The sequence below is a fragment of the Ochotona princeps genome, chromosome 16, assembly GCF_030435755.1.
Source record: "Ochotona princeps isolate mOchPri1 chromosome 16, mOchPri1.hap1, whole genome shotgun sequence".
NCBI lineage: Eukaryota > Metazoa > Chordata > Mammalia > Lagomorpha > Ochotonidae > Ochotona > Ochotona princeps.
The window spans coordinates 45903165-45928597 of record NC_080847.1 but is presented as its reverse complement, the minus strand read 5'-3'; the positions used below and the strand labels follow the sequence as shown (position 1 = coordinate 45928597).

General features: G+C 48.0%; 1 protein-coding gene across 1 annotated transcript in view; it reads left to right on the top strand.

The window, feature by feature from the left end:
• LOC101527252 (centrosomal protein of 89 kDa) overlaps nucleotides 1-25433 on the top strand; it is a 68656-nt gene that overhangs the window by 6352 nt on the left and 36871 nt on the right. The window contains exons 3-8 of the mRNA XM_058674829.1: nucleotides 4101-4259; nucleotides 5968-6148; nucleotides 11418-11517; nucleotides 17011-17039; nucleotides 18683-18725; nucleotides 23094-23321. Coding sequence (XP_058530812.1) covers nucleotides 4101-4259; nucleotides 5968-6148; nucleotides 11418-11517; nucleotides 17011-17039; nucleotides 18683-18725; nucleotides 23094-23321 — 740 coding nt within the window. The remainder of the gene's footprint in view (nucleotides 1-4100; nucleotides 4260-5967; nucleotides 6149-11417; nucleotides 11518-17010; nucleotides 17040-18682; nucleotides 18726-23093; nucleotides 23322-25433) is intronic.

Genomic DNA, 25433 nt, shown 5'->3' with positions numbered 1-25433 from the left:
TAGAATTTTATACACATGGAATTAAAATAATTAATTCTGCAGCCTACATTGTGGTGCAGCTGGTTAAATCACCCCTTGTAACACTAGCATCCCATGTTGGAGTGCTGGTTCAAGACCCAGCTGCTCTGTTTTGATCCAGCTTTATGATTGTGTGCCTGGGAAGACAGTGGATGATATAGCTAAAGTCCCTGGGCCCTTGGCAGCCATGGAGAGACCTGGATGGAATTTATGGATACTGGTTTTGGCCTGGCTGTTGCAGCCATTTGAGATGAAAGATGAAAGCAGTCGAAAGATCCACTCTTTCCCTCTCTCCATCTCCTCCTCCTCTCCCTCCACATTCCTTCTCCCTGTCACTCTTTTTCAAATAAATAAATCTTTCAATAAAGATTATTGCAGATTTCTTTCACTCAACATAATCCATATTGTGAAAGTCCATACCTCATCCATTTTATTGCTTAATAATATTCCTTTGTATGATATGCTGTAATTTGTATATCCATTCTCTTGTTGATAAATGTTTGGGTTGCTTTTAACTTTTAGTTAATTAGGCTGCCATGAACATGCACACACAAATCTTTGAATGTATGCTTCTGTTTGTCTTTGGTAAATATCTGTGAATGAAATAGTTGGAGTAATCCACTACATCATTTATTAAGGAATTGCTGAACTGTATCCCAGAGTTGCTGATGTATTTATGTTTGCATCAGCAGTATGAATTACAGTAATTTCATATCTTCACTGACACTTTGGGCATTCTGTGGGTGTGGGTGGGTGGGTGTGGGTTGAGTGTGTGCGCGTGGGTATATGTGTGTGGGAGTGGGTGCGTGTGAGTGGGTGCAGAGGTTTGGGTGCATGTGGAGGGTGGCATGTGTGTATGGGTGTGTGTGTGTGTGTGTGTGTGTGTATGTGTATGGTGTGGGTGTAGGTGGATATGGATGGATAAGTGTGTGGGTATTGTACGGTGTGTGTAGGGGGGTAGGTGTGGGTGGTTTTATGACCTTGATAGTCAGTTTTCATCCACAATGACTATCTGTAGAGTCCTGAAAGTAGTGATAGACACACAGGTGACCAATGTGTAGAGCTTGTTTGGTGAGTTCGTATTCATCTGAAGCTCAGACTTATTTTTAGTGACTTCCCATGTCTCTAATTTTTTCAACATATGAATGCCATTATAATAGCTGTCTTAATATCTTCCCTGAAAATCCTTAGCATGTAAGTACAGTTCTGAGTAGGTTTCAGTTGATATTCTCTTTATTATGCGTAATCAAGGAAGGAAATCTGTGGTGGATATTGTGGCACGGGGGGTTAAGCCACTGCTTGGGATGCTCACGTCTTGTGTCTCAGAGCATAGGGTTAAGTCCTGCCTCCACTTCCAAAGGAGCTGCCTGCTACCACACCTGGGAGGCAGCGTTGGTGGCTCAAGTGCTGGGATCCTTGCCGCCTGGATATAGTTCCTGCCTCCTGACTGTGGTGAGAGCTAGCCTCAGATGTTATGGTTACTTGGAGAGTGAACGTGGGGGTGGAAAGTGGTCTCTCTTGCTCACTTTCTTTCTCTTTCTGCCTTTCAAATAAACAGATCTTTAAAAGTTTTGTAATCTTAAAATAATTACCAAGGCCAGAGGATTGGCAAAGTTAATTTTACCAAAGTTAATCCCAAAGTTATTGGCCAGATAAGCAAAGTTAATCCTACTTTAAATTCCATTACTGACCGCCTTGGCCTCTAACGTGATGCTTGCATGTGAGCTTGCAGAACTGTTAACACCAACTAACCCAGAAGCAACAGGAACTCCCCTTCTGGGCCTGGCAGCATAACCTGGCAGCTAAAGTCCTCGCCTTGAAAGCGCTGGGATCCCATGTGGGTGCCGGTTCTATTCCTGGCAGCTCTACTTCCCATCCAGCTTCCTGCTTGTGGCCTGGGAAAGCAGTTGAGGACGGCCCAAAGCACTGGGACCCTGCACCCGCGTGGGAGACCCGGAAGAGGATTATCTGGGCCCCTGGCTTCGGATTGGCGCAGCACCGGCCGTTGCGGCCACTTGGGGAGTGAATCATTGGATGGAAGATCTTCCTCTCTGTCTCTCCTCCTTTCTCTGTATATCTGACTTTGCAATAAAAATAAATAAATCTAGGCTCAGTGGAAACACTTGACACTTTCCTTCTCCCTTAGTTCATAAAAATATTCTCAGGTATAGATCTGAACATGTTTCCAGCCTGTCTGAGCCATCCATAATGGCTTCAAGAACCCTTTGAGTTACAACATTCCTCGGGCTCAAGAGTTCTAGATTAATGTGGGTCATGTTTTCCAGGCTCTTTGCCTTGGTTGTCTTTAATTGGATGTGAGATGTTGTTCATTTCACCTTGGTGAGGGCTGAAAGTCTTGTTTGTTTGTTTGTTTGTTTTAATCTTCTTGAACTTTGTTCTGGGACGTAGTTAAATAACCTGGAAATAGCTCCATCATCCAAGTGTTGCCCTTAGGATCCGTTCCACGGGCTCTGGAGCTCCAGAGCAGTGCTCAGCTCAGGCTAACTGTTCCGCGGAGTTGAGGCTGCGCCCTGCTGAGCACTGCACTGTGAGTGATAGGTTCTAACAGCTCTCTCTGACGGCAACAGACCCTGCCCAGCCCACATGTAAGCACCTGTTCCCCCGACTCCTTTTGGATGTTTTTTCCTCCGAATTCGGATCTTTCCCTCAGATGCGTGCACTGAGGATTATTCTGCTGAGCAGCCACAGGAGCCTTCTGTGGCTCTCCCAGATTCCGGCACTGCTCGCCTCTTTCCAGTTCTTCTTCCTGTGCATCCTGTCTGCCTTGGTGTCTCCCGACTCTGTTCTGTCTTCACATCACAGAGAGAGCCCTCCTGGCTCCACTTCAGTCCCTCCTCTGTACTGTGACTTGGAAATTCTCCCAGGCAATTAGAGTGCTTAATTATATTTTTGTGTGTGTGTGTTTTTTTTTAATTAGAAAGAAAGGCAGATATACAGAGAGGAAGATCTTTCATCCATTTATTCACTCCCCAAGTGGCCGCATTGGCCGGAGTTGTGCTGATCTGAAGCCAGGAGCCAAGAGCCTCCTCCAGAATCTCCCACGCAGGTGCAGGGTCCCAAAACTTTGGGCCGTCCTTGACTGCTTTTCCAAGGCACAAGCAGGGAGCTGGATGGGAAGCGGGGCTGCCGGGATTAGAACTGGTGCCCATATGGGATCCTGGTATGTGTAAGGCAAGGACTTTAGCCGCTAAGGCGAGGATATAGGTCCCACTAAGGATTTTCTTGAACATGAGGGAATGGAGTGACTTAGATGCTGAGTGGGGAGTGAAAGGCTACTGCACCAGGCCCTTGTTTTTTTTCCTTTTTAGACAAGAGAGTTATCTCTTGCTTTGTCTTACCTTTTTGTTTTTTTGACATTTATTTTATTTGTTTAAAAGGAAGAGTTAGAGAGCAAGATGAAGGAGCAGGGCCTCAGCTGCTGGTTCACTCCTCGGTTGGCTACAATGGCTAGGACTGGATCAGGCTGAAGCCAGGAGCCAGAGCTGCTTCCAGGTCTCCCACAGGGATGCAGGGACTCAAGCACTTGAGGCAGCCTCTACTGCTTTCCCAGACATATTAACAGGGAACTAGGCTGGAAGTGGAGCAACTGGGATTTGAACCTGTGCTCAGTATGGGATACTGGCCTTACAGGGGGCAGATTAATCTTCTAGGCCACAGCCCCGGTGCTTTTTTTTTTGTTTTTTGTTTTTTTTTGTTTTTAGAAAAATTTCAGGTGTTTTAAAAATGCCTTTTTAAATCTTTTTTTCCCCCATGCTGACCTTTCATTTTGATACAGTACTTTGGGGTCTGACGACCTAAAATAGAGACCTGGTTCCTCCTGTCAGCTAAGAAATCTTGATAAGTTGTATGAAAAGAGGGATGACAGGAATATGTATTGATAGAATTGATGTGAGTATAAGGGTTGTCTGGTGGCGCACAGACTGTGGGCACTGAGTTGGGAAGTGGTCGGTAAACCCTGGAGGACAGAAGGCACACCTTGAACAATTACGGGGCTACATTGTTCAACCTTCTCCTGCATTCCCTCCTTGGCTGGCGTCTCCATGGGCTGTTTCTGTCCGCAGGTCTGCTCTGGCTGCAGCCATCCTGGCCACAACATTGACCGGACAGACAGTCGCCATTCCTCAGCCTCGCCAGAGATCCCGGGGTGACAGCAACACGATCTGCGCTGAAAAGGACAGCTACATCGAGCCCTATGCCACCCTTTCTGACCAGAGACTTCGGTAGGAATGAGACCTCGTGGGGAGAAGACGCAGCCCAGCATGGCCTCTGTGTGTGTGTGTGTGTGTGTGTGTGTGTGTGACGAGGGCTCAGGTTCTCCCCAGCAGCTGTCAATGTGTTAAAAGCACAGGACCTTTCCATGGCAGGCTGAAGCCTGGGTCTAGGAGCTTCATCTAGGTTTCCCATGGGGGTAGCAGGACTCCAAGCACTTAGTCCATGTTCTGCTGTCCTAGACTATAGGCAGAAAGCTGAAGTGGGACATTTGGGACACACTGGTGCCCATCCGAGATGTTGGTATCACAGCTGGTGGTTTACCTGCTATGCCACATTCGGGCCGCCTTAAAGCACCCTTCTTACAGCCCTTTATTAACAGAAATATTTATAACACTGAAAATTGGAGGGGATTCCTTTTTTTTTTTTTTTTTTTAAGATTTTATTATTATTATTGTTGGGAAGCCGGATATACAGAGAGGAGGAGAGACAGAGAGGAAGATCTTCCATCCGATGTTTCACTCCCCAAGTGAGCTGCTATGGCCGGTGCGCGCTGATCCGAAGCCGGGACCAGGAACCTCTTCCAGGTCTCCCACACGGGTGCAGGGTCCCAAAGCTTTGGGCCTTCCTCGACTGCTTTCCCAGGCCACAAGCAGAGAGCTGGATGGGAAGTGGAGCTGCCGGGATTAGAACCGGCGCCCATATGGGATCCTGGGGCTTTCAAGGTGAGGACTTTAGCCGCTAGGCCACAGCCGCCGGGCCCCCTTTTTCTTTTTTGAAGATGTATTTATCTTTGTGCTCGCTTTGGCAGCACATATGCTGAAAAACGATTTACTTATTTTTATTGGAAAGGCAGACTTGCTTATTGAGAAGGAGAGACAGAGACCATCCATCCACTGGTTCCTTCTCCACATCGCCGCCACAACCAGAGTGGAGCTCATCCAAAACCAGGAACCAGGAGCTTCCTCTGGGTCTCCCACTTGGGAGCAGGCGGCCAAGGACCTGGGCTGTCCTCCTCTGCTTTCCTAGGACATCAACAGGGATCTGGGTTGGAAATGGAGCAGCCGGTACTAGAACTGGTGCCCACATGTAATGCTGGCACTGCAAACAGAGGATTAGCCTGTATGCCACCATACTGGCCCCGTTTTTTTTCCCCTTTAAAACATGTACTATTTGAAAGGCGCCTAACAGTAAGGGAGGGACATCGTCTATCCAGTGGTTGATCCTCCCCAAAGGGCCACAATATCCAGGCTGAGGTCAGTCCTGAGCCAGGACTCAGGAACACCTGGATAGCAGGGTTCTGAGCTACTTGGGCCATCCTTGGCTGCTTTCCCAGGTTTCTTAGCAGGGAGTATAATCGTAAGTGGGGCAGCCAGGAATCAAACCAGTGCCCCATTATGGGATGCCAGCCTTGCCAGTGGTGACTAAACTTGTTTCAATGACAGCCCCTTGATTTTTGTTCTTTAAATCATTGATTAAGGCAGTATAGTAACAGTCACGACAAAGAGGAAAGCCTAGGAAGCAATGTTTAGTGTCCATAGAGGGGTGATGGTGGGTGATGCCGTCTTTCTGCTGCTATCTTTGTGGTAACACTGAACTCTGCTGTGGAGGGCTGGGCCACAGGGGCCTTTCGTGTGTGTGTGTGTGTGTGTGTGTGTGTGCGCACTTATGTCAAGCTTTGAATGGCTTGTTTTGTTTTACTCTTTGGTGTCCTCACAGACAAAGTTGGCGGAATGAGAGGAGAGCTTCCTTACCATCCTTTGAGATGCTGGGCTACGGGGAGGCAGAGGATGATGAAACAGAGCCGTCTTCCAGCTCCAAGGAGGTGGAACACAGTGGTACCCAGAGAGAAGGCAGCGGTTGCCATGAAGTGGAGTACGCCGTGCCACACAGGAGTCAGGTGACTGCCCCTGCCAGGCTCCTCTTGGCTCACCCTGATGGTAACTTACCGTGGATCATGTGGCATGAACCCACAGGGATCTTGGCTCTCTAGTCTGCGTTTGATGGATTTTGCTCCTGAGCTGATTTTTTTTTTTTTCAGACTAGTCTGTGTCATTTTAATCGAGCAGGTTTAAAATTTAAACCTCTTTCCTTTTTCTCTCAAAGACAAAGATGAAATGGCTTCACGTTCTTATTAGGCTTCCGTCACACCAATCCAGATTGGGCAGTGTGGCTGTTTTCTGCAGGCATAGCTGGTGCTATAGGTAGAAGATTAGCTTGCTAAGCCACCTTGCTGGCCCCATGGCTTGGTTTTGTACCTCCCACTTAGCTGGGTTTGGTTGTGCATCCTTTGGCATTCACTAACTTCACCAGAATTAATTCTGGTATTTACTAATCTTTTTTTTGTCTTTTCCACCTCCTCCCTGAAGTTTGTTCAGAATTTAATTCTGTAGACATAGATCTTGACCTCCCATTTTTATTGTGAGGAAGTTTCTTTCCCTATTTTATCTTCAAGCAGTTGTGTTACTTGTTCTGTGTCCCTTTGTTGGATCGCCTCGTTTGATTTCCATAGTTCTTTCCTTTGCTTGCTTGTCCCTCTTTTTCTTTTTTAAAGATTGATTTATTTGTGTTAGAAAGGCAGAGCTGCAGAGACAGGAGGAGAGGCAGAGTGACCTTCCCTCCATTGGGTCACTCCCCAAGTGGCTGCAGCAGCCAGAGCTGAATCGATGTGAAGGCAGGAGTCAGAAGATTTTTCTAAGTCCTCCATGTGGGTACAGAGGCCCAAGAACTTGGGTCATCTTCCGCTGCTTTCCCAGGTCATCAACAGAGAGTTAGATTGGAAATAGAGCAGCCAGGACATGAATTGCGAGGCCCATGTGGGATGCGACTCTTGAAATAGGAGGATTAGCCTGTTGAACCATGGCCCTGACCCTTGCCTTCTTTTTCTCTGTCACTTTTTTTTAAAAAAAAGTGATTTATTTATGTGAAAGGCAGAGTTTCAGAGAGAGGGAGAGAAATCTTCCATCCATAGGTTGATTCTCCGAATGGCCGCAGAAGAGCCGGGGCTGGGCCAGGCCGCAGCCAGGAGCCAGGAGCTTCTTCCAAGTCTCCCACACGAGTGGCAGGGGTCCAGGCACTCTGGCCACCCTCCACTGCTTTCCCGGGTGCACTGGTACGAGCTGGGTTGAAAATGGAACGGCGGGCTGTGGTGCTCAGTATAGGATGCCCGTTTGTGAGCGTAGGTTTAACCTGATGTGCTCCTCTCTCTCTTTCAGTTCTTCCAACTTACTTCTCACATCCTTCTGTTGCCGTCTCATTTCTCTTTACTTCTGTCTCTTTGGATTCTTCCTGTCGGTCTGTGCCACCTTTACGTGGTTTGAGAGTACGCAGACTAGGTTTCGGTAGTGAAGTCGGGCTCTGCTGGAGTCGTCTCCCTTTGTTTCGTCCCGCTGCCCTCTTCCTTGGAGAGATTTGCCTTCTCCCGGGCCTGCTCACGCTCCTGATTTCATGGCACCCTGCAGAAGCTCACCATGTCCCTTGTGGCTGTGACACTGTGCTTTTTTTTTTCTTCTTCTTTTTTTAAGCCTTTGCAACCTGCTTGAGTCTGAGGATGTTTGGCAGCTCTTAACCCTCTCTCTCTCTTGTGAACATCATCGATTTGGTGGCTGTTATCTCCAGGATGTAGTCCGGAATTATGGCCATTGATCCAGACTTTAGCTTTCTTCTGTGCTTTGAATGATGGGTCTTAAGGAAGGAGAGAGGCTGGGTGCCTTGTTATTATACTCAAACAGAAGATGTTGTCAAAGCTCTCCTGTCACACATTCTTGTCACCTTTGTGTGTGTGTGTGTGAATTTGCAGAGCCTCTTGCCTTAAAATACAGCACACTGATTTGTTTATTCCTCCAACCAGTTACTGACAAGCTGGTGTCTCCATACACATGCTTGGATGGAGACTCAGAAATCATTCATGGAGGGGCAAGTCAGTTCTCTCAAGAAGGAATGAGAGAGGCTGGCATAATGGCTAAGTTGGCTAATCTTTCCCTTGCAAGTGCTGGGATCCCACATGGATGCCAGTTCCTGTCCCAGCTGCTCCACTTCCCAACCAGCTCCCTGCCTGTGGCCTGGGAAAGCAACAGACGATGGCCCAAAGCCTTAGGACCCTGCACTCGCGTGGAAGACCTAGAAGAGGCTCCTGGCTCCTGGCTGCTGGCTTTGGAGCAAGCTCAACTCCAGCCGTTGCAACCACTAGTGGGGTGAACCAGTAAATCTGCCTTTCAAATAAAAATGAAGTAAAACCTTAAAAAAAAGAAAAAAGGAAAGAATAAGAAACAGGTAGCTCCCATTCCAATGATTCAGAAAGGCCCACAACAGGCAGGGCTGGACCAGGTGGAACCCAGGAGCTAGAAGCTGAGTCCAGGTCTCCTGTGTGAGCCTTCACCTGCTGCCTCCTGAGGTCTGCACTCGCAGGTAGCGGGAGCCAGGGTGTGAACCGAGGCACTGCAGCGGGGAGGGGACACGCCATCCCCATCGGCATCTTGACCAGGAAGACCAGTGTCTCCCTGGAATCGCTTTGTTGCTGCTTTGAAGATTTAGAAAGTCTCCCTCCCTCCCCGTCCCTTTCCTCTCCTCATTTTTAAATTGTTTTTCTCTCCGTATTTATAAATAAAAATTTTCTTTTTGTTATACAAGTAACACATAAATACGCTTGTTTAAAACGTTTGTCAATGTACATAAGCAAAAGTTCCTTGTGGAACTCTGTCCTTCCTCTCCGAGTCTTCTTCCTCACTCCAGGAGAAACCTCCGTTGTCAGTGTGCTGTCTCTATTATTATCATTATTACTATCATCATCATCATCATCATCATTGTTGGCTGCAGATAATGGGAGAGACAAACACAAGGCTTCAGGGTCGGGCATTAAATTCTCTGCTGTCATAGGGCCAAGAGGTACAGGTTTAGAACATCATTTCAGCGGCTCAGGGAGCCTGACCCCAGAGAGTCCCTCGGCCCCCTCGTCACTGTCCCACGAGTGTCTGTGGCAGTTCCTGGCCCCAGAGCAGAAAGGAAGAGGTGGCGGAAGGTCTTCTCATCAGCCTGCTCTGTTTTTGTTGCGAGAAGTATTGTTCCTGGACGCCACCAGCAGGAGGCTCGCCAAGCACACACCCCTCCCTCGAACAGCCAGCGGGTCAGGGGAAGAGAATGGCTGAACCAGTTTGGCGCTGAATAAAATCAGAATCTTTCAGCAGGAGACTAAGCAGGGACTGTTTGCTGGGTGGGCAGTGTAGCAGTGCCAACTACAGCAGGCATTCTGCCAGTCTTCTCATCAGCGTTTACATACGTACATACCCGTGCAGCCTGTTGGAAATTTCCGCCTGATCTTGGATCTGACTGATAGGAGGAGAGGGCCAGGAGAGCAGGTGATCCCGCCAACGTGCGCGGCTTCTGCCAACGTGTAGTGCGAGGATCTCCTCTGTGCAGCTTGTGAGGAGGTGTGCATCCACACGCCCAGCTCAGCTGTCCTGTACGTGACCCAGGTCCGGGAGGGTCTCGCGTGTCACTGGACTTGTCAAGTTCCCAGTGCAGGCCTGAGCAACCCTGCTAGCTTTTGGACCAAATTTGCCCCTTTGAGAGGTGGTGCTTCCAGCTGACTTGCCCCAGGGCGGAGCTGGCCAGACCCTGGTGGGCTCCCCCTCTGGTGGCCATGCAGTGCACTATGGGGAGGCTGTTGCCCTGGCCTTGCGTGGTGAGGAATTGTGTCTGTAAGCGCTGTGAGGTGCCGGGCGGGACTCTGTGCATCCCCAGGGTCAGTCACTTCGTGGCTTTGCGTCACCTCACCCGTACAGTCCTAAGAACCAGGACCCTCCAGCTTGCTTGCTGTTTTGTCAGGCTTCCCAGTATCTTGCCAGCAGTGGAAGGTTAGTCCTGTGAGTTCTTACCTTAAATGCATGAAATTGTAGAACACATACTCTTTGGGATCTGACTACGTTGCTAGTAGCATGCAATTTAAGATCCATGCCATAGTCCTGACTCCAGGATTAGATTAGAACTTTATAAATGATCCTAAATTAATTCTGCCAAGTCTGAAAGTTTGACTTTTTTGGAAGTTTTTTTTTTATTGGCCCACAGATATACAGAGAGAAGGAGATACTGAAAGAGACATTTTCTGTCTGCTGGTTCACTCCCCAAGTGACTGCAAGGGCCAGAGCTGAGCCGATCTGAAGCTAGGAGCCAGGAGCTTCTTCTGGGTCTCCCACATCACAAGGTCCCAAGGTCCAGCCTCTATTGCTTTCCCAGGCAGAGTTGAAGAGGCAGTGGGGTAGCCAGGACACAAACCCATGCCCGTATGGGATCGCAGCAGACGCAAGGCAAGGAATTAGCTACTAGGCTATTGTGCCAAATTAGACTGATTTAATCTTTTTTTTTTTTTTAAAGATTTTTTTTTTTATTATTGTTATTGGAAAGCCAGATATACAGAGGAGAGACAGAGATGAAGATCTTCCATCCGATGTTTCACTCCCCAAGTGAGCCGCAACGGGCCTGTATGTGCCAATCCGATGCTGGGACCAGGAACCTCTTCTGGGTCTTCCACGCGAGTGCAGGGTCCCAATGCATTGGGCCTTCCTCAACTGCTTTCCCAGGCCACAAGCAGGGAGCTGGATGAGAAGTGGAACAGCCAGGATTAGAACCGGCGCCCATATGGGATCCTGGGGCGTTGAAGGCGAGGACTTTAGCTGCTAGGCCACGCCGCTGGGCCCAAGACTGATTTAATCTTACAGTGTGTATCGTTTGGCCTTTTGGAGAGGCTTCCTTTTTGTGGGTAGCCTAGTTTGTTGATTTACAGTGCTGTATAGTATCCTTTTGTGTAACCCTGCCACTCAGTGCCCCAGGTAAGATGGCACTGGGTGTGTGCTTAGTGGGCTGGATGCAGCCCCCGCTCCTGAGATCCCCAGCAGGAATGAGGAAGGGAAGCTGCCCAGGCAGCAGGAGTGGGGCGTGAAGTCCCCCTCAGCCTCAGTGTAAGTTGGATGGTGTTGCTTTTGCCACCCGGGCTTTCCCTGGGGCCAGAGGGCTCGTCTGGCCCCACCAGGTGTAGCCGTTTGGCATCTCCCTGAGGGAAACAGCTCAGGTGACAGCAATAGAAAGGGTGTAAAAGAAAACATTTGAGTTAGGAGGACGTTTATACTGTGACATCTGCCACATCAACACTCCTTTGTCTTTTGTAACAAAAAAAGGTGCCTTTGTCACAGTGGGTGGACAGCGACGATGATGAAGAACCACATGAACACGACGGATTTCCAGGCTCACCTGCACCGCAGCATGCGTGGCACAGAGGTAAGCTGAGCAGAAGACGCAACTGTTCAAAACACAGGAGCATCTTGTAGTCAGAAATGCTAGTTGCTTTGGGGAAATAGAGACGCTGCACCTCTCTGCCATGGCTCTGTGATTTTTTTTTTTTTTTAAAGATTTACTTTTATTGGAAACTCAGATATTCAGAGAGGAGGAGAGACAGAGAGGAAGATCTTCCGTCCGTTGGATTCACTCCCCCAAGTGGCTGCATCGGCCGCAGCTGAGCCAATTTGAAGTCAGGAGCCAGTAGCCTCTTACATGTCTCCCATGCAGATGCAGGGTCCCAAGACTTTGGACCATTCTCAATTGCCTTCCCAGGCCACAAGCAGGGAGCTGGATGGGAAGCGGGGCCCTCGGAATTAGAACCAGTGCCCATATGGGATCCCAGTGTGTGCAAGGCGAGGACTTTAGCTGCTAGGCCTCCACACCAGGCCCTGTTTTTTTTCTTTTTTCTAAGTGTAAGGTGCTATTGTCTGTCCTCGGAGCCCTAAGGGGACCCATGGAGGGGGGTGCCAGCTCTGCCACGAAGCCCTACACGCTCCTTTCCTCTGCTCCCTGGGCCTGGGCTATCATGATCTGTTGGGTACTTCTGCATCGTATTTGACACAGTGAGCACATCGCAGCACAGCAGGATACAACTTTGGTTTCCCTAGAGGTGCTTTATGTCTAGGAAGTGAGAAAGAGCCTGGTGTGCAGTGAGCCACAGGAACTGCTTTGTCGGGGCCCTTAAGGTGTTCAGGCTCCAGAAACTCGAGATGATGTGCTTGCTTGGAAGACAGAATGCCTCCTGGTAACATTTGAATATTGAGTTCATGTAATAAGTGTCTCTCTAATTACAGAAGAAATACCTTCTCTTTGCAAAACAAATCAGGTACAAAAATCAGTAGATTATATCCCAAAACATGATGACTTTCAACAGCTTAGAATATGTGTATATAAGGTACATAGGATCATGTGTTGCCTCTTTTCTTTCCTCTTCCTTTCTTCTTAAGATTTATTTATATATGTGAAAAGTGGAGTGATAGCGAGAGATCTTCCATCCACAGGTTCTCTTCACAAATGGCCACACAATGGCTGACGGTGGGCCAGGCTGCAGCCAGGTGCCTGGAGCTCCATCCAGGTCTCCCACCTGGGTGGCAGAGGCCCAAGCGCCTGGATCATCTTCTGCCACCTTCCCAGGGGCATTAGCAGGGAGCTGGCTGGATTAGAAGTGGAGTAGCCATGAATCAGAGCAACACTCCAACAGCTGTGTTTAATTGCGTCTTGGCCTTTGGGCGAAGAACAAGTCTAATAGCTGTGTTTGGCCTGATACAACACCTGTCAGAAGACAGAACCCAAAAGTAATTGAATCGATCAAGTTGAATTGAGGAGGTCTTCTAAAAAGTTCATGAAAATTGCACTTTATGCTGAAACTCACAAGCATTTTAACTTTTTGCACCAAAAAAAAAAAACCCTTTTAATTCCATTTTCTATGGACTTTTAGGAAATATTTATGTTCGTTTTATTTGTAAATCAGAGAAGCAAATACATCTTTATTGCTTCAATCCCCAAATGCCTGCAACAGTGAGGACTGGGCCAGGCTGCAGCCGGGAGCCTGGAACTCCATCCAGGTCTCCCATGTGGGCCCTGAGGACGTGGGCCGTCTGGCGCTGCCTCCCAGGGAGCCCAGCCTGATGTAGGCTTGAGGAAGCAAGGACTGTGCACGACTTTGTGAGGTAATAGGAGATGAGGTGAAAAGCATACATTTCATGAGCAGCAGGAAGCTGGATCAGAAGCATAGGAGCCAGACTCCAGACAGACACTGAAAAAGGCAGTACCAGCAGCTGGAGGGAGCAGCCACTGCATGGCACTGACAGAAACCTGGGAGAGCCTCACCCAGGGCTGGGCTGCAGATCTTCTTGGGGAGCAGGTAGCTGGGGCCCACCAGCTGCAGAACTTGGTTGAGGTGTTACTTTTTTGCATAGGGTGTCAGGTAGGCAGCCCCTGGGCAGATACTGAAGGCTGCTGCTGGTCACCAGCACCAACACCACCACCAGCAACACCACCACTACCACCAACACCACCAACATCACTACCACCACCACCAACACCACCGTCACCGACACCACCATCACCGACACCACCAACACCAGTAACACCACCACTACCACCAACACCACCAACATCACCAACATCACCAACATCACTACCACCAACACCAACACCACCAACACCAACAACAGCAACAACAGCAAAAAGCTAGAGAGGAAAAAGCCCGAGCACTCTCATCATTGTCTCTTTGGCGCCCTCTAGTGCCGAAACTCTTACCGCCCTTGGCAGTAACAAATAGGCAATGTGAACAGGTGGATCTGGAAATAGAACTTGGGAGCACAGGTGCTGGCTGGAGGGATTGCAGCTCTTACAGTGGTCCTCAGTTTCTGGAGGATACCAGATTCTAAAGTCTGTACAGATGCCTGGTCCGATGCAGATGGTCATATTGCCACACATGTGTGGAACACAGTGTTTTGGTTCTCCCTTGTGCCATTTCCGATAGCAAGAGGCTTGGCTGAGTGACTGCGGCTGCTTTGACGTGGTCTGAGAAGGTCTCTCTATTCAGGTCACAGGATCAGTTATGTCGCGTGTGTACATCCCAGGTGCCTCCCAGGCACATTCACATGGAGCTAGATCAGTATGAGGTGTCGCATGGCAGTATGAGGTCCAGGTATCCTAAGGGCAGCTTAACCTGCTGTGTCAACAGTGCCTGCCCCGTCAGCAAAATATTTGACAAGAGAAATGTATTTCTTTCTGTAAAAGAAATAGGAGATGAGTTGAAATGTTACATCAGCCATGGGAGCTGCCTGGGTGTTGAGTACCGAAGTGAGTTTAATTTCCATCAGATTCTTCTTCTGATAGGTCGATAATTAAGACACAGAAGAGATTAGTATTTTCTGGGGGGAAATATTTGAACTATCTTCTAAAAATTTTTGTTGCAATGATTTGAAGATGGACCAAAGTAGAGAGAAGAGTAAAATGAACTCTCCCTGGCCCATCACCTGCTGCTGGAACTGCCAGCATTTTCTTCTGTTTAATCCCATGTTCTCACCATCGTACTTTGTGAATAATTTAAGGAGGACCCAAAAAACTCTGATTCATAGAGGCAGCAAGATTTGCTGTAGCTGCTGTAGCCTTAAGGGATACAATATCAAGGCTAATTTTTTATCAAAGCTATTTTTAAGAATATTGCTAAAAATGTGAATTTTGCTTGTGAATCACTTGAAACGTGTGCTCATCAGAAATGGCTCAGCATCAGTTCTGATGACCACAGGCCTTTCGTCCCATTCCAATGGTGGAGGGAGATATGCTGTCAACAGACCACCTGGGCACCAAGACAGGCAATGGAGGTGGGCACGGAAGCCAGGCGAGTGCTTAGTGGTGTTTGCAGTTAGAGAGGGTGGCAAGGAGAGGAAGATTCATTGGGCTGGAGTTGGAAGAACAGTTGACAGTCCAAGCTATTCCAGGACATTTGACCCAAGACAGTTTGCTTAAGAGCATTTCGTGGGCACGGTGCCGTGGCCTAGTGGCTAAAGTCCTTGCCTTGAACGCATCCTGATCCCATATGGGCACTGGTTCTAATCCTGGCAGCCCCGCTTCCCATCCAGCTCCCTGCTTGTGGCCTGGGAAAGCAATTGAGAATGGTCCAAAGCCTTGGGTTCCTGCATCTGCGTGGGAGACCTAGAGGAAGTTCCTGGTTCCTGGTTCCTAGCTTCAGATTGGCTCAGCACCGGCCGTTGTGCTCACTTGGGGAGTGAATCATTGAACAGAAGATCTTCCTCTCTGTCTCTCCTCCTCTCTGTATATCTAACTTTGCAATAAAAATAAAATAACTCTTAAAAAAAAAAAAGCATTTTGCGAGGGCCAGCACTTTGGTGCAACAGGTTAGGTGAAGCTTCTAGCCTGTGATGCTGGCATCCCATGTGAGTACTGGCTTGAGTCCTGGCTGCTCCACTTCTGATCCGACTCCCTGCTGATGTGCCTGTTAAAGCCTCAAAAGATGACCTGTCCTTGAGTTCCTGCCTCCCCTAAGTGGGAGACCTGGATGCAGTTGTGGGCTCTTGGTTTTAACCTGGCCCAGCCCTGGAAGTTGTGACCCTTTGGAGACTGAAACAAAGAATGAAAGATCTCTTTCTGTCTTTCCCTCTTTCTTTGCCTTTCAAATAAATATTGAAAAAAAAAAAAAAAAAAAAAGAAGAAGAAGTTCATGGGCCCTACACGGTAGCCTAGTGGCTAAAGTCCTCCCCTTGCATGCACCCAGAATCCCATATGGGCACAGGTTCATGTCCTGGCAGCCCAGCTTCCCATTCAGCTCCCTGCTTGTGGCCTGGGAAAGCAATCGAGGATGGCCCAAAGCCTTGGGACCCTGTACCCATGTGGGAAACCCAGAAAAAGCTCTTGGCTCCTGGCTTTGGATCAGCACAGTTCCAGCCATTGTGGCCACTTGGGGAGTGAATCATTGGACAGAAGATCTTCCTCTCTGTCTCTTCTCTCTGTATATCTGAGTTTCCAATAAAAATAAATAATAAATAGTAATAATAAAAAGGAAGTTCATGAAAATGACATTCTTTTTTGCTAAAAAGAAAAAAAAAATAAGCTTTTTAATGATTGTTGGTAATTGCAGTGGCTGAGGAAGTGACTGAGAACTCTATATGCATCTTTAAATATTTTTGTCTTTCCTGAATTCTGTAGGGATTTATGCCTTTTTGTTTTTACACATTGATTTCTAAGTTGTTTTCAGCCCGTTATTTATGCATTGTTAAGCCAACAGTAAAAAGGTAAAGTCACATCTACTATTTCAGTGCAACAAATTGTCAAGGCAAGGGGGAATGTAAGAGCACCCTCTTCCTAAGCTCCTTGGGTTCCCCGTGTGTGAACTCTGAGAAGCTGGGCTGTGTCTGTCTTCACTCCCATCGGCTGAGCCGTTTCCTTCAAGGCACAACTAGGAGGGGACTTCAGAAGGTCAATGGCGAATGTCTGTCACAGAAAAAACTCTGTGTGGATTTTTAAAAAAGTTTTTTTGCTCCACAATAGACTATTCCTTTTTCCACAAATTCTTGGAAATCCCCTCCTATTTTTCTGGCCCAGTCAGATGGCACTTCTAAACAAAAGTTAGCCTGGGCCTATCTGGACAATAGCAGGTGAGTGCGTGGGAAACACAGAGGGGTGGGGATGAGGAATCCCAACTGGGAAGGACTCGGGGTCTGCTGTGGAGTTTGACCTTGGTCCGTACCGGAAGTGCACATGAACAGGCGTGGCAGAGAGTGGTGGGCAGACCACAGGAGGGCTCTCTGCCCTGCTCAGGGACCCAGGTGCCACATCTGTGCCCTCCTGGGAGCCTTGTTGGGCTTCTCTGCACAAGCTGAGTCTATGTGATTTTTTTACTTTTCTGAGCTGTCAAATTTATCTTCTTCTAAAAGCTTTCTTTCTTTCCTTTTTAAAAATCAGATGACACAGATGCAGTTCTGAATTTAAAGGTAAGATTAAAAAAAAAAAGAAATAGATGTTTTCAGTAAGTAGAATTTCCTCCATAAATTTTAAACAGCTCTGTGATTGGGGTGTGGGGTCGGGAGGGGGGAGAACATCTTCCACGTGGAGTCCTTTCTTCTTCTTCTTTTTTAAATTTCATTTTATGACACAGTTTCATAGGCTCTGGGATTCCCCCAGCCCCTCCCCCGCCCTCCTCCCCACCCCCCCATAGAATCCTCCACCTAGTGGCAGTGTTACACTTCAAATCGAATCATGATTCTTCCATTGCAAGCATGTACCATGCATAGAGTCCAGCCTCTTATTGTCCAGATAGATTCAGCAGATTCTTGGGGTGACCATCTCTGGTCTGAAAGCAGGGCTGGCAGAGTATTATCGCATCCGATGAAAAGCCACAACATAGCGTTAACAACTATTTACATCATTAAGGGGTTAATTGACATGATTTTGAGTGACCTGTAGGTTAGAAGATGCAAGCTCTTAACCACAACCTGTGACTACTTCATTGACATTTCAATTTTTAATTTGTACGCATCCAGCTGGTATACAGCTTAAAATGGTTATAGGGTACTGTTTCAGCCGTCTCGGGCCTGTTTTCATTTTATATTTAACAGCTTGTATTATTGAAGCATGATTTAACTGAACTTGGCGAGTTTCAGATAGTCCAAACAGGCTTATAGCTCTAACAAGGTATTAACAATAGAGGTGCAGAACAGTTTTAGGTGGGATGTGCAGAGAAATCTTCACCTTCCTGTGAGGGAGTCCTTTCTTCTTGAACGTTTCTTTTAAATATTTTGAAATCAGAGAGGAAACTCATGCTTACATACTGAATAGGGAAAGCAACATACTGAAAGGTTTAAAAGCACTTGCATAATTTGTAGACTTAAAACCCAGTCCTGGGCCAGGGCAGGGGTGGAATTTGGGGATGCAGTCCAGGTCTGTCACATGAGTAGCAGGAACTCAGTCGGCTTGAGCCATCACTACTGCCTCTCGGCGTCTACGTCAGCAGAAAGCTGGACCTAGGAGCTGGGGCTGGGCCTTGAACCCTGGCACTGTGATGGTGGGATGAACTGCTAGGCCCCCACCCACCTCTCACCTGCTTTAGAAAGTCAACTGCACATAAAGAGCCAGTCCCTGGACTCACAGGCCAAGGAGGAAGAGGGCTCAGACAGTCCTACCCCCTCAGCCCCACCAGAGAGCCACCAGGAAGGAGGACCCTGAAGCTTTCAGAGTCAGTGATAGAAAACCGTAGAATGCTGGGGATTTGGCCTCGTAGTTAAGATGCAGCGTGGGTTTGATGCCCACCCTGGCTGCTGACCCCAGCTTCCACCTGACCACCTAACAGCCCACAGGACGCTGCAGCAGTGACGCTGACATGAGGGATCCAGGGTCAGCTCCCAGCTCCCACCTTCAGCCAGGCTCAGTCTCAATCAGTCTGGGGAATGACTCAGCAGATGGGAGCTCTCTGTCATTCAGAAATGAAAAATGTTGGACATTCAAGTTTCTTAAAAATAACAACAACAACAAACAAAATCACAAGAGGTAAAACAAAGGGAAGTCCTTTGATAATCTTGAAACACAGTGTCCCAGTGGCTCATGTCCACTCACACTCTTGCTTTTTTTTCTCCCCTAGGATGAAAAGACTTCGTTGTGTGAAAAACCCCTGCCCGCCCCAGGTATGAGCCTTTTGAATGTGGCTGTGATTGAAAAGCTTATGCATGTGCTTTATAAGATTCATCTGGGTCCTATGTGGTAGCCTAGTGGCTAAAGTGCTCACATTGTATGAGCCAAGATCCCATATGGGCGCTGGTTTGTATCCTGGCTGCTCCACTTCCCCTCCAGCTTCCTGCTTGAGGCCCGGGAAAGCCCTGGGACCCTGCACCTGCGTGGGAGACCCAGAAGAGACTCCGGATTCCTGGCTTTGGATCGACTCAGCTCTGACCATTGCAGCTGCTTGGGGAGTGAACCATCAGATGGAAGATCTTTCTTCCTGTATCTTCTTCTCTCTGTATATCTGCCTTCCCAATAAAAATAAATAACTCTTAAAAAAAAAGATTTTTTTATTTAGTTTGAAAATTGGAGTTCCAGAGAGAAAGGGAGAGACAGAGAAAGAGATCTTCCATCCACTGGCTCACTCTCCAGATGGCTGCCATGGCCTGGGCTGGGCCAGGCAGAAGCCAGGAGCTTCACCCAGGTGGGCCGCATGGGTGGAGGATGTCCAGGCACTTGGGCCATCTTGCGTTGCTTTCCCAGTTGAGTAACAGGAAGGTGGATTGGAAGTGGAGCAGCCAGGACTCAAACCAGCACCTTGTCTGGATGCCGGCGTCACAGGCGGTGCTTTTACCGGCTGTGCCACGATGCTGGCCCTGAAAAGCTTACTGTTTTAGGGAACACCCAGAGTCATCTGAGCTCAACTGAAGCTCGCTTTTTCCTGTAAAGGCTGTTGCTTCTTGTCCCATGACTGGAATTGGGAAGAGTTCCAAGGCACTGAACTTCAGTCTTGACTTCAAAAGAGAAGGTCCAGACCCTCATGTGTGTGGTGTGTGTGTGTGTATTACGGGGATTAGCTGTGCAAACAAGGGCTCTGCTGAGTTGCTGAGGGCTGAGTGAGAGGTCTTGAGGTGAGGGGTCAAGGGTGAGGGGTACACTCAGCACAGTCTGGGGCGCTTCAGGCACTTCCACAGTGGAGTTTGCTGTGTTTGTCTGGCATTGCCGGAGTCCAGCTCCAGCCGAGAGTTCGGAGCTCGGGAAGGGTGCGTGGAGTCGGCCATAAAGAAAGACACAGACACTGACCCTTGATGGCTTCTTGCTATATGCTTTATTGTCAAAAAGAAGCTGTCCTTTTTATTTACTTAGACACATCACTAGCCTCTGCACAAGTGTTTGATTTTTTATCTTTAATTTTAGAACTAAGACAGCATACACAGATGTTCAATTAATTTTTACTTTATGGTCAACCAGGTGCTCTTAAAGATAATTCTGTAAGTTACTATAATCAGTTTCTTTAAAGCAAACCATTATTCATTCTTCAGAAGTAGCCATTAGGTGACAGCCAGAACTCCAAGGCCGAGGCACAGATGGTTACCTACTAATCAGTAAAACATTCCTGCCTACTACATTTTATTTTCACAACTTATCTATCACATAATGGGAAAAATACATCAAAAGAAAAAGAACATAAGGATCTAAGGCAAAAAGTTTCAAACATTAAATCCCCCTACAACTGCAAACCCTACAACCCCATAAACAATTAAACAATAATCAAAAGTATATCTCTGTGATGTTAGTAGAATTGCCCTATATTTCCTCTAGTTAAAAAATTATAAAAGCGGCTAAAACAGCTACATTTTCTATGCTCTAAAAGTTGCAAGGACAGGCTAACCTTTAAAGTCACAATAACTATATTTTTTGCCATAGCAGTTTCCACTCATACTCCCATCAATTCTGTTAGTTTGTAAAATTTTTATTAAGCCATTTCCCAGAAGGCATGCTATATGTCTGGGCCAGATTTCAGGACAATGGGTAGGCACACAACAAGGTGTCCAGAAATGGCATGGGTTTAATTGTACTCCTGTGCGCAGTTAAAGGCCCCCTCACCAAGACATTATCAGTAACATTAACTCTCAAGCTCATATTACTTGCCAAAGCCATCTCACAGGGGCAAACAATGCCTCAATAGATTACAGGATTCTTAGTGGGGTGCTTGAGTGTCCATGCAAAAGGGTGGTGAGACTGCATCAAGGTGGTCAGAGAGAAATCCGCCGGGCCCTGCCAGACAGCTGGAAGCTCCCCCGGGCCCTGCCAAGCAGGGGAGCTGTTCTCTTCACACCTTCGTGCCATCCACACCTACTGCACGGTCCCCTGCATGACCCGTTTCACATCACTGGTCTGGAACTCCTAGTTTGAGTTGCTAAAGCAAAATGCCTGCGACCGGGTAAAGCTCCAAGCAAAGAGGCTTATTTATTTAGCTCAAAAGTTCAGAGGCTAAAAAGCCTCAAGTCAAGAGACCCATTTCGCTCCGGCTCTGGAAAGGGCTTCCTCCTGAGCCTCAGCGGGTCCCTGAGCTGACCTGGCTGTCTGACCTCAGGCTCTGCTTATCCTGCCTGGAGAGGAGCTCCCATTTCTGCGGCACTGCCTGACCCAGGGAGGCTACTCCTGCCTCCTTCCCCTAGTGCTGCAGCCTGGCTCTTGGCAGCCACGTGGTGTCCCTTGCTCCGCTGGGAGAAGGCCCTTCCCTGGAGCCACCTCCCCCCTTGGGGTTTGCCTCTTCTATCACACTGTAGGCCGTGGCTTTGTCTTTGATCTTGTCTGGTTTTCTCTGGAATCCCTGTGTCTAGGCTTCCCCATTTCTGAGCTGCTCCTTTTGTGTTCTGGGGGTCGGGATTAGGATTTAGGGAGCTCTAAGGGTGGATAACTCCACTTTGGTATTTGATGTATTTTGAGTAAGTTTTTTGTTTTGTTTTGTTTGTAATTTATCTGAGAGAGAAACATTTTTTTTTTCTTCCACTTGCTAGTTTACTTTCCAAATACCAACAGCAGCTGGGTGGAGCCAGGCCAGTTCTGGTGGTGCCCAGGACTCAGTTTGCATGTCCCAAGCAGGTGGCAGGGACCCAAGCCCCTGGGCCTTCAGCAGCTGCCTCCCGGCATGTGCTCATTCCTTCTTCAACTCCTTCCCTCTTCTGTCTCTCTGCTCCTGTGCTGCCTCTGCAGCGCCCACGTGCTGACAGCTGCTCACTCTCCTAAGTCCACTCTCTCCCCCCCATCCCCTTCACTGTGTGTGTTCCCTGTCAAGTTCAGAGTCTCCCAAACACAAGACCTTGCCACTGCCAAAAGACGGAATGACCCCAAATTTGCTGTGAAGATCTTAAATGACATTGGAGAATTGGGCAATACATCATTCCAAAAATTAGAATGAGGGTTTCAGTGAGCCCAGCAGAAAAGGTTGACTCTATGGACAGAACAAGGTGGGAGAGGCGGGGAAGGGAAGACAGAATGATAGGACTGTTATCTGATTGGTTAAGGCCAGGTTACTTTCCAAAAGGGTTAAAGATAGCCATGCCTGTCTGGGAAATGTTCATCCAGGAAAGGGAACTTTCCTGGAATCAGATAACAACTTAGTTTGGGGTTGGTGCTGTGGCTCTGTAGTATAACTAACTCTACTTTGGTATTTAGTCTGCCTCGAACAATGGCCTCCTGTCTGTGTTGTTCTCAACAGCAGGCATTGGTGCCGCCCTTTGCTGACTCCCCCCAGCTCCCTGAGTCCTGGCAGGTTCTAGCCGCCATCTCTGTAGATCCCCTCCCCAGTGTTGACCCTTGGAGCCTCCTTCCTCCCAATCCATTCTTCCAGTTTTCACACCTAGTGGAAGTGATAGCAAGCCATTGTTTTAACAGTGCCTGGAGTCTTCTCCCTTCCATCCTGATCATCGTCCAACCCTCAGAAGGAATGCTCACCTGCCAGCCAGCTTGTCCCCACTCTCCACCCACAAGCCTAGCTGATAAGATTTGTAAGTCCAGCAGCATGCCTGAGGGGCTAACTCCTAAAGAACACAATAAGAATATTCCCCGGGCTCAGGTAGGTACCCGGCCTGGTCTGCTGCAGCATGTCCCCAACACTCATCTTGGTCTGAAATCCTGCACGTATGTTAGCTTTCTGTAGAGCTCCCTTCTTCATTCTTGAGTCTCAGGATTCCTTTTCAGTTGGGCGTGGGGAGTATGCAGTGCTCGACTGACCCTCAGATAGGACCTCCAGCTCTCTCTGACTCCAGGTGGCCTGTGGGATGAAGTCTTCACTGTGTGTCCCAAAACACAGGGCCTCCTCCAGCTCTAACCTCCTTCTGCCGTGTCTCTTCCAGCTGTCTGCTGTAGCTCTGCCAGACTATACGTCCTTTTCTGGACAGGCCATTTCCTTTCCAGTCATGGAAGAACACAGCACCTGCCAGGAAGTAGATGCTGTAGTAATTTTTGGGATAAACTCTGCAATGATCGTTAATGCAAAATTACAAATGCCAATTTGTATTTCTAAGCTTTCCCCTTTATCATTTCAGGTATAACTGGTAGAGCACGTCAGAGATCTAAAAAAATGATCAAAGAAAAGTTCAAAGAACTAAAAGAAGAAAATTTGCTCCTAAACAATACAAATCAAGCCCTTACCCTTGAACTCCATGTAATGAAAGAAGCCATGCGAGAACTGCAGTTAACGTGTGAAAGACTAGAACAAGCCAATTCTAGGCTGAAGGAAGCTGAGAGAGCATGCCCTCGGGAAGGTGACACAGGTACACAGTTCTCTAGTTATTAACGGAGCAAGCGGCACTTCACTCGTTTTATTATGTGGGAGTCCACGTGCTGTATGCATTTGTTGATGTTTTATGTGCAGTGTTTAACATTCTTCCATTTGTTGTAAGACGGAATCACAAAAGGCAGAAAACTTCCAGGTTCTTCAAAGGCAAGGATTTTAGCCGCTAGGCTACTGCGCCTGGATCTCAGGTCAACTTGTTTTTTTTTTCTTGTTTTGTTTGGTTTTTTTTTTAAAGATTTATTTATTTTATTACAAAGTCAGATATACAGAGAGGAGGAGAGACAGAGAGCAAGATCTTCCATCCGATGATTCATTCCCCAAGTGAGCCGCAACGGGCCGGTGCTGCGCCGATCCGATGCCAGGAACCAGGAACCTCTTCCGGGTCTCCCACGCGGGTGCAGGGTCCCAAAGCATTGGGCCATCCTCGACTGCTTTCCCAGGCCACAGGCAGGGAGCTGGATGGGAAGTGGAGCTGCCGGGATTAGAACCGACGCCCATATGGGATCCCGGGGCATTCAGGGCGAGGACTTTAGCCGCTAGGCCACGGTGCCGGGCCCGGTCAACTTGTTTTTTTTTTTAAAGATTTTTATTATTATTATTATTATTGGAAAGCCAGGATATACAGAGAGGAGGAGAGACAGAGAGGAAGATCTTCCATCCGATGATTCACTCCCCAAGTGAGCCACAACGGGCCGATGCTGCGCCGATCCGATGCCGGGAACCAGGAACCTCTTCCAGGTCTCCCACGTGGGTGCAGGGTCCCAAAGTTTTGGGCCATCCTCGACTGCTTTCCCAGGCCACAAGCAGAGAGCTGGATGGGAAGTGGAGCAGCCAGGATTAGAACCGGCGCCCACATGGGATCCTGGGGCGTTCAAGGCGAGGACTTGAGCAGCTAGGCCACGCCGCTGGGCCCCAACTTGTTTTTAACACTAAGATTACAAAAACTATTCACCAATATTTCTTTTCTATTTGTATAAGATCAATATTGTGGCCTAAGTTTTCTTCATATAAACTCTATGCCTGTCTAGTGTTAGGCACATTTATTTCTAGATATCTGCTATTATTCATGCTGTTACCTTGTGGGATCTGTTTTCCATTATTGTTTCTAATATGACATTGCTATTATTTGGGAAGATTATGAATTCCCACTAAATTTGCTATTTATATGATTTTTTAACACATATATATTTAACGATTTATTTTCTCTTTATTTGAAAGAGTTACAGAGAGTGAGAGACAAAATATGATTTTCCATCCGCTGATGCACTCCCCAAATGGCCATAACAGCCAGAGCTGGGCTAGGCGAAGGCCAGGTACTTTCTCCAGGTCTCCTACGTGGATGTAGGGGCCCAAGCACTTCTGCTGTTTTTCGAGGTGTATTAGCAGGGAGCTAAACAAAAGTGGGACAGCTGGGTCTCAAACCAGCACCCATGTGGGATGTTGGTGTGGTAGGTGATGTCTTCACCCGCAGTTCCACAATGCTGGACCCTGGCATATGTTTTTTTTTTTTTTTTTAAAGATTTATTCATTTTTTTTTATTACAGCCAGATATACACAGAGGAGGAGAGACAGAGAGGAAGATCTTCCGTCCGATGATTCACTCCCTAAGTGAGCTGCAACGGGCCGATGCGCGATGATCCGATGCCGGGAACCTGGAACCTCCTCCAGGTCTCCCACGTGGGTGCAGTGTCCCAATGCATTGGGCCGTCCTCAACTGCTTTCCCAGGCCACAAGCAGGGAGCTGGATGGGAAGTGGAGCAGCCGGGATTAGAACCGGCACCCATATGGGATCCCGGGGCTTTCAAGGCGAGGACTTTAGCCGCTAGGCCACGGTGCTGGGCCCTGGCGTATGTTTTTATATAATGTGAAACATGGCTGTTTCTGAGCCTAGTGTGATGGGTCAGTTGGCTAAATCTTCACTTTGCAAATGTATCCTGGCTGTTCCACTTCCCATCCAGTTCCCTGCTTACGGCCTGGGAAAGCAGTCGAGGACGGCCCAAAGCCTTGGGACCCAGCACCCACATGGGAGACCTAGAAGAAGCTCCTGGCTCCTGGCTTCGGATTGGCTCAGCTCCAGTCATTGCTACCA